Source organism: Humulus lupulus, chromosome 8 (genome assembly GCF_963169125.1).
Source record: "Humulus lupulus chromosome 8, drHumLupu1.1, whole genome shotgun sequence".
Lineage (NCBI taxonomy): Eukaryota > Viridiplantae > Streptophyta > Magnoliopsida > Rosales > Cannabaceae > Humulus > Humulus lupulus.
In genome coordinates, this window is record NC_084800.1 from 1,568,162 (window position 1) to 1,578,222 (window position 10,061).

General features: G+C 35.7%; 1 protein-coding gene across 1 annotated transcript; it reads right to left on the minus strand.

Moving 5' to 3' along the window:
- Window positions 1–386: 386 nt before the first annotated feature.
- Window positions 387–2,158, minus strand: LOC133794083 (uncharacterized protein At5g39865). The gene is made up of 2 exons (XM_062231268.1): window positions 1,843–2,158; window positions 387–1,751 (listed from the first exon to the last, which is right to left on the minus strand). The coding sequence occupies exon 2, from the start codon at window positions 1,679–1,681 to the stop codon at window positions 821–823; it is 861 nt and encodes a 286-aa protein (XP_062087252.1). The 5' UTR covers window positions 1,682–1,751; window positions 1,843–2,158; the 3' UTR covers window positions 387–820.
- Between the last annotated feature and the right edge of the window lie 7,903 nt (window positions 2,159–10,061).

Genomic DNA, 10,061 nt, shown 5'->3' on the forward strand with positions numbered 1-10,061 from the left:
AGCGACTGCAACAAATAACTTTTGAAATCCATTACTTAATTCATTCTAATATAAAATCCCTGTACTAAACTCAACCAGCATTGCCCCAAATCCATCCACTAATTCATTCATCCATTTCCTTCCACTTCTCCCCCTCCTACCAAACGCCTTTAAGTTCCCTCTTAGAACAACATGCACAAAGCAATAACAATCATTCTTGATCTATATACACTCCCAAAGAAAAATGCCAACAGTTACAAGAATGAAAACTCTGTTTAAATGTAAAAAGTTAGCAAGTATACAACCAAATATCAAGCATATTGAGTTATTCACATTGTTAAACACTTCACCGTCATCAGCCAAACCTGTGAGAACATTCACATACCTAAATGCTATAGAAACATGAGTACCAATCAAATCCAATTCTTGGAATTTAGGTTTTTTATATAAATAAATCCAATCTCATTACAATTTATGGCCTGCAATACTGCAAATCCTTGCAATAATTACAACACTAAAATATTTACACACTATCATAGAGGAGAAACACTCTCGTCAGTGTTCAACACAACCAACAAACCCAAAGTAGGCATTTTTTTTATAACATACATTGTTACTCAAATGCTGTTTAACAAGTGAATGAACATCAATCCCCGAAACCAATGAACATTCAAGAAAAGAAGACCAAACAAACCCTCCAAAGAGATATTTGGAACCCAAACTCAAGCCATAACATATGGTAATCTTATATAGTACTTCACAACAAATTAATGTAATTCTTCTATCAACAAAGGAGCATTTAAAAGACGCACCAGAGTAGAATTTCAATGCCAAAGTTTGCTCAAGAACCGCAATCAGGACATCGAATCAATCCGTTCTCATTGCACTCCAAACATCTTTTAAGCACTTCTTCATCCTCATCAAACACTTTCCTACTCCCACTGCAATTCAGGCACGGCACGAACCTTACATCTCCACAACTGTCACACCTATAACCCGGTGCCCGGACCGGAAACCCTTCGAGAATTTTCGCCAATTCGCCGGTTTCGAAAAGCTGCTTGATCACCTCAGCACCTCCCACGTAGCTTCCCCTTATGAATATCTGAGGCAAGCCCACGTTCTTATCTCCCAGAACGCTCTGTAATTCTTTTCTGTACGCTGAATCCATCGATATGTCTCGCTCATCCACCCAAACCCTAAATCCCCTGAATATCATCCGAACCGCGTAACAGTCCTCGTAAGTTCTTCGAATCCCTCGCAAGCTAGTTAGATAGACGACGATTCGGTCCTCGGTTCCAGGCAATCGAAGCGTGGAGCTGTTCAATGGGGAGAGTCGGTAATCGGAACCGATCGATTTCGAGGGTTTTAGCTTGGATTGAATTTGGGAATTCGGCTGTTCGTCCGACGGGCTCGGAGGCGCCGTCAAAGCGGGCTTCGACGTCGTCTCGAAGATACTGCAGAGCTTCTTCACCTTCCCTTTGATCGAATTACTCGTCGACCGTACGGACTCCATCGAATTGTAGAATTTCGAGAAGGAGCTGGTTCGTTCGAGAGTGGGGGTTTGGGGGAGAGAAGGCTTCAGGGGAGAGTCAATGGAGGTGGCCATCGCCGCCGGAGCCGGCGGGTACATGGAAAGCGAGCGATTGAAGAAGGAGAACCTGGGTTTCTCCGATGATACGAGCTTCTTCCCGTAATCCGCCATTGACCCAGAATCAAGCTTCGCAAAACCCACCGCCAAAATTCAATTTCTTATGAGCTTTCTCTTCCTCCTCCTGCAAAATTTCTCAGCAATTAGGGTTCAGGTGTAGACAACCAAGAAGAGAGTGAGATAATCTGAACCGTTGATCAATTGGAGAAACAAACCTTAAGAGATAATTGAGAATCAGAAAACAGTGATTCCAGGCAGAATTTGGGTCGGTTATAGGGGCGGTGGAGGTGGATAAATATTGGTAAAAAGACAAAGGTTGGTAGGTGAGGAGAAAAACTGATTGGAAATTTTGGGTTCGTTTTCGATTTTTGTTTTTAGTTTTTCTGGTGTTTTTTTTAGTAAGGAATTTTTCGTTGTATTTGGATTTTGTTTCTGAAATCAGTGAGCTGTTTTCCGTTTGGGTTTGTTTTTGCAAAACCACCAACGCTTGCAAACATAGCTAAAAAGGAAGACGTAGACAGAAAGCAAAGAATTTTCTGTTGTCAGAGCACACTTTTTAAAAATATATATAAAAATAAAAATAAAAAAGGAAAGAAGCGCGTTTTTTTAATTATTATTCTATAATTTGAAAAAGAAAACGTTTTTTAAATTGGCTGTGTGCAGAGTCACATATCAAACAATATTTAATTTACATAATAATGTATGATCCTCTATAGAAAAAGACAGAGGGTATTTTGATTGAAAATATATTTGGTAAATTAAAATTAAATAATAATTTGTTTTTCAGGTTGAGTTTTCTATTTTGAAACTTTCCTGTTTAACTTTTTGACTGTTAAACTAACTAATTTGTTTTTGTCAAATAAAGTAACTCAATAATAATAATACGTTCCTATTTTTCATCCTAAACTGCCCAATGAACGACCCAGATCTTTCTTTCACCACTAATTTTTTTTATCAAGAAGAGAAAAGTCGCAGCTTCAACTGAGATATCCAATATATAATATATTTTGTATTAACACTATATAGCGAAGCAGTTTGCTAGAAAAACTAAATTTAAAAACACCATCTTGATTTAATGGGAGGGCATCCTGCTAATTAATAACAGGTTTAAGTAAAAAGACAGATTTATATTAGATGTTAAACACATATTTTGTTATATTATTTCATATAATATAATATTAAATTAAATAATGTGAAAAAAAATGTAATTTGTCACACCTTGTAACATATAATTGAGAGTTACAAAATTGGACACATGTGTGTGACCAAAATGTAACATATTTTGGAGTTATAAAATCATTTACAAATTTGTAACTCTCAAATATCACTCAATAATGGGTAGATTTTATGTTACACATTTTTTATTTGAATTGATCAAAGTCACTAGTGATATGGATGTTGGAGACATGATTTTAACACTCGCAATGTGTTTGGAGGTTACAAAGTCATGTGGGAAGAGTATAGAGCCCGTTTGGAAAAATGCACAAAAGTTATATGCTGAAAATTGGCCTGTGGCTGCGGCCACCAAGGTCTCTGGCCGCGGCCTGGTGAATAGAAGTGTTGGGTTTTATGCCCTTACAAAATCACATTTCTTATGTCATTCATTCATAATCAATAAAGTAGTAGAAATCATTTTGTTCAATCAAATTGCGTTGTTTACATGTATTATTACATGATTAATTATTATTAATACAAACTATTATCCATGTTTTCACCTCGTACACGTGGCACGACACACTGGTTCATGGGCTATTTTAAAGAGATCCAAAGATTGAGCCCAATGGACGGGGAATGAATAAGTCCTGGTGGCCCAATTATCAGCAAGCCCAGCATTGTCCACTGGGCGCCCCCACACTAGGGAATCGGGACCATGATGTGGGCCCGATTTGTCTTCCCGGACCCAACCTAATGCATCATCCAGGATGCAATTAAGGGTGGTGGACTCAAGTCTAAGAAGGGACCGAGACGATAGCGGATGAAGCCGAGCTCTGGTAAACGAGCTAGGGTCCTGGTAAATGGACCAAGATGTTGGTAAATGAACCCGGACCAGGCATCCGGGTTGGGTAGGATAGACTGTCGCTGACACTGACATCACCCCGAGAAACATGGAGTTTTGTTTCCTTAACTAACCTGCACAAGGGTGTAACGTCCCTAAGGTAGGGTACGTTCGCTACATACTCGTAATTCTAGAGTTTACGAGTATGTTAGGCACTTGACCAAAAGGATTAAATAAAATGATACGAAGAAATACAGAAAAATTTAAAACTTTTATATAAACTTATTAGTATAAATTATTACACGTATGAATACTTTAAATTTAAGGCAGCCATATGAAAACTCCAAACCATTATTGCATTGCTACTGAGTCCGTGCTCCACAAGTTGCTCAATAGCTAAAGCCACACCTGGAAAAATGTTGGAAAATAACATAATGAGCTAACGCTCAGTAAGCAAATCTCATGCATACACATATACATGAATGTCGTGAGTTTGTAGTGCACACATACTAATATGCTGACTTATATACTTATGCATTTCATTTATTGCTCATGCACTTTCAAACTTTACTTTTATGCTCTTTCTTTTAGTTTCACATTTTTTGGGCCAAATTTCACTTGTGCACACTGTTTGATTCGGCCAATGCCTGCAGGGCTTGAAACACATATCATATAGAATCCCATGGGTTCTCCTCCGGCTAGCCATCATCACAGCTAGGCTTATCATAACACTCATTTCATCGTTGCCATAGCTGCCATACTTATTACACATATGGAGGAGAAAGACGGAAACATGGCAAACATATATGAATGGTCAACTCTAACCTAGTCCACACTAGTGGGCAGCCACTATAAGTCTTATAGACTTCCGTCTTCTTTACTGAACTTACTTGATTGCTTCATCGAAACAGTGGCACTTTTTTTTTTAACATCTTATTATCACTTTGCTTAAGCCTTGTGTCATTAAAATGTTTAACTTTACATAAGACTTTTCAAGGCATTTCACAATTTTCCTCATATTTATATGCATGGTCTTATATCACATAATAATGTATCACATAACTATACATGCCATGCATACATGCTAATGCTGAAATGCCAATGTTCATGTTCATGATTAATGTTTGATAGTATTCAATCAAGGCATTGTATCACATCTCATATAACTCAAAACATCTTTAGTCATAATACATGAAGCTTTGGGTTGGTGGCGTTGTTATACCTTAACGTAGAGCTATGGCTCAGGTCTAAGGTTTCCAGCCTAAAAACTTAAACGCTTCATATATCATAACATATAACAAATCATGAACATAAAGTAATCCACATATCCATCAACATAAGAACACATACTTGCACATAATTCATATCATTCTTAACCAAGTAAGACATCTTTCACATATCACGAAATTCATCAATTACATATCACACAACACCCTTATGGTGTTCATATAACCATTATTCACATACTTATCATATGCATCATCATCATACCATACTTAACTCATCAGATGTACACAATCAATGTAGTCATGCATCTTACACTTAAGCACAAAATGTGAGATTTACTTACCTTAGGTCCTTAGCTTGTTTTAAAATTGCTCGCCAAGAGTCAATCAATCAAATCCATACAAATCCTATTCAAGGCACATCATTTATTAAATTCTATCAAAATCGTAAATATACATTATTGATAGTGTATATTAATAATACGAGAAACTATATAAATGATAATGATAATTATTATCAACGTAATGCAAATAACTCTTCATATAAAACCATGCTTTAAACCTTGCTCATAAGATAATGTATTCTTATGATAATAATAATAATAATAATCCCAACAACAATAATAATTATCGTCTATAAATAAACTTATTTTGATATTAATAACAAAATACTTCAATAGCAATACGTACATGAATGTATATATTCAAATAGTCATTTTATAAAAGAAATCATATTTTTAACATAAAGTTGTAATAATCAATATAATGATAATAATATAAATATAAATATTTATATTATTATTAATTAGTCATAATATCAATTCCAGTGATATAATAAATATACTTTCTCCAAAATTCACTGGTCTTACAAATATCAATAACTGTAAGAAACTAATATTTGATATTATTTTAATATTCAAATATTAACAAAAATATTAATATACAATAATAATGGTTAAATAATAGGTTTACTATAAATCACACTTTTCATATATATATATATATATACATGAATCTGTATTCTTGATTTACTTAACAAAATAATAACAATAATAATTAAAATTACTTAATCATAATAATTTCCATCTTAATATAAAATCAATTAAATATGTATTTTTATACTTTATTTAATATCTAATATTTTCTAGAAAATTGGACAGCACAACGGCTATAAAGTGGACAATTCTAAAATCAAAACCTGTATAAAAAATATATATAATCTCAGACAGCCAGTATAATTACAGAAAAATATTCCATATATCAAAAATATATAATTATATACTATAAATACACATAATAGCAATTACTCTAATCAATCACAATATATAGGTCAAAGAAATTATACCAAAATGATCGGGTTCCACAACAAGTCAAACGGTGATTTTTTGAAACTCAAAACATACTTCGGAACCTCGAACACTAAGTTTCGACCGTCGGTTTACGGTGGATCGCGGTGGCTCGTGGTGGGCCCACCACCCAACTATGGTAGATGCAGGAACAAGTTATTGGGTTTTGAAGCCCACAACACGAGGAACACGATGGTGGTGACGGATCGGCAAACAGATGCCCGAGGTGGCCGAATCGCAACTTTGAAGCCGCGGGGTGGTCGAACTTAAATCGACTAGTTGAGGTGTTTAATCGGTGAGTGAGCTCTAGATTCTCGCGTGGGTCGATAGTTCGGAGGCCTCTGAATCCAACGATCCAGCGCGTGGCTATAAACGGTGACCGCCGGTGGACGTTCGGTGGTCGGGCAGACGCACGCACGCGAGAGAGAGAGAGAGAGAGAGAGGTTTTCCTGAGGAGAGAGAGAGAGGGGTTCAGATAAAAAAAGAAAGGCTGAAGACTTTTCTTCTTTTTTTTTTTAAATTTATTTTTAAAAATTACACTTGGACCCAAAATACTAAAATTCTTTTCAAATAAGCCCTTTAGCAAAACTTTCTTAATTTTATAAAAATCCCCAATTAAAATTATATGACATTTGGGTCCAATACTTGACTACTCAAGTTTCTCTCTCTTTAATCTCATTAAAAACATAAAATCATATTTTAAACACTATTTTTCCATTACTATTTCTTAAATTTGTAAACTTGTACATATTATGTATTAAAACTCTGATTTATAATAAATAAATGTATTATGAAAATGTTGGATATTACAAAGGGGTTACATACAGAATGTACGTCGTCATTTAGAACAGTAGCACCACTACTCTGATAGATCCTGTCCCCAGGATCCCCTTGGCAGCCCACGCGAACAAGTCTGAAGCAGTGTTATGTTGTCAGCCGAAAAGTTGGCCTTTGTATTAAGCCTTCGTTAGTGAGCAAATCATGATTATATCCATATTGGGCTCGGATTAGGCCGACCCAAGCTCAGTGCACCCAACTGCCTATAAATAGGACAAGTTGTGCACTGAGGAGATGATCGGAATTTTCTCTTGTAAGCACATACTCTGCTCAAACTTGCAAAAAACTCCATTGCTAAAGCACTCTAAGCTCTAATACAATAGACTCGTGGACTAAGGCTCTTTAATGCCTCAACTACGTAAAAAACCCTTGTGTGATTATTTTTAAATCTTTTCAATTCGCTCTCGTATCTTTCATAATTCTAGTTTTCGAAAAACTCGGTAAACACAAACGTTTATAAAATCTCGAACATATGTATAGTTACTATTATAGTGACTCGGTCACAGTGGAGTATAATTGTAATTATATGTTCAAAAGCATTTTGTCCTAAGATTAAATTAGTACACTGGATTTTTACTGATTGGGTAATCTACGATAAGATCTACTTACACATCTAGTGTGATGTCATATCCAGAACATTGACCAAGTAGATAAGATCGGATGTATTTGTTACATTGGACTGGACCAATATTGATTATTGACAAGATAAGTAAGTATCGTTATTATCTAATATAGTCATATCACAACATTGACCATAGGTCAATTCTATCGTAATTCTGAGTGATTACTATTCTGCTAATTGTATTATTCAAGTTTTTTGATTTGTTCATTACCAGCTTACCCTACGGACTAGTTCACACTTACATACTGGAGATTTGGTAGTATAATTGAGTGAGAGTATTTATCATAAATATGAAATCCATAGCTTCTATTTAAAAGTGAAACGATGATTTCCTTACAGATTGGTTCAAGTGTTAAATGATAGAGTATTCATTTCTGTAATTAAATTTACAAAAATATCAATTACAAGGAACTTTGTGGGAGTTAAGGATAAAATACCAATGAGGGTTAAAACGGCAATTTTCACCTGTCTCGTTAGTAGATCATCTATAGAGGATTGAATGATGGTTATTGTAATGCCCTGGTTACCCCAGGATAGTTACGGTGAACGATGAACCGTGAATTTAACTCGCTACACGAGTTCTTTGGTTAAAAACGTGCTTTTAGGTGTTATTAATAGGTTAAGGTGGAAAACCAATAAAAAGGAAATAATATATTTTATTTAAAACATAAAATTGAGCATGGGCCCATAAAAACGTTTACAAGTTATTTACAACTCAAAATGGTCATTACTGTTTAAATTTACAACCCACCGACCCAAGCAGCAAAAATAGGGTAAACCCCCTAATTCCTTTGAGAACTCCTTGGTCGTGGTGGTCAAGAGGTCGCATATGTACACAGCACCACCTAAGCTCTCCACTCAAGGTTGGGTGAGCTTTTCTTTCCCTTTACCTGCACCACATAGCACCCATGAGACAAAGCCCAGCAAGAAAACACAATAACACATGAATATAATATCAGCAATGATCATAATAATCATTCAGGACTTTCAGTCAAAAATAGAGGAGTGACAGTTGGAAAAGTCACTAAAGTGGGTTCCGTTCCCATTAGCCATGTGACGATAGGGTCATCTGGGCTTTACGAATAAGTGATCATTTCACTAGCTTATCATGATAGGTGCTCGATGAACTAGTCACCAATATAACCTACTGCATGACCATATAGTCATAACCATGGGATTCTGCTCCCTAGCCACGTGACAAGCAGTCACCTAGGCCTTATGCCCTGGCTCTGAGTAACTAGTCCTAGACTAGTCAAGCGCTTATAATTTTCATCGACTTTAGGGTCGGTCCAGCATTAATGCTCCTAGAGTCATTCAACACTGATATCGATTAAATCTAATCTTTTATCGGCCCTGCGTTCAGGACGCTTATGTCATTTCTTACTCTTAGGTCAGTAATATGCGATCAATGCCGACCCTGACTAATCAGTGTTATACACAAATAAGCAAGATTTGCTAAATATTTAATATGCAATCAATGTCCACATTCAATATCCAACACGCCTCAACAACAACCACGCATGTCATATACACAGGGTGCAGTTTTCTTACTTCTGGTTCGAGCGAGAAGTAGAACAAGAACGACCCCTTAGAACGATCAACCCTTTTGATTCCTTAGCGGTTACCTAATCATAACCAATTATAACCTCCATTAATGAAAATCAACAATAATAGGGTCTTGCCCTAAACCCCACTCTTGGGACCTCGAAACGTACCCACACGGTGAGTAGATTCGATCCCGGGCCTTAAGGATTGAAACCCCGAGCCAAAAACCCTTAAAAACACTAAAAACGGGATTCTGAAGGAACAATTTAAAACATAAAGGAGAATTTTAGAAAAAAAAGAGGTTTCTAGAATTAATATTCAAGAAAAATGTTTATCTTGGATATTGAAGTATAAAATAGTGGGGGTGTTGACTATGGTCAAACTTACTATTTTAAATGGGTAACTGTTTTAATCAAACTATAACTAGCAACAAAATTTGAATAAAATAATGAGAGTGTTTGAGTATGCATACATGAGAAAAGAAATTACTCAAATTGAATCATTTCTACATCTCAAGGGATGAGACTTAGACTCCCTAAAGAGATTCACGGTTGATAGTAACTTATCTTAATACAAGTAATCATACTAGTATTAGGTTCAATAGGTAATAACAAGTCAATCAAGTGAATAGTAATAGTACTCAAAATTCTTGTCCCATCTGAGATATGAGTACTAGATTGTTACCAAAATGAGGGTTAAAGCCGAAAAGTTTTTTTAATAGAACTTAGTCTTGAAAAGACAAGTATTTTAGGATAACAAAATACTGTTAGAGTTCTACCCATATAGACCTAGGGGTGGTGTCGCTCCTCATGAGAATTGAGAGTCATTCTCCAAAAAAGTCTATGAATGAAATATGCACATG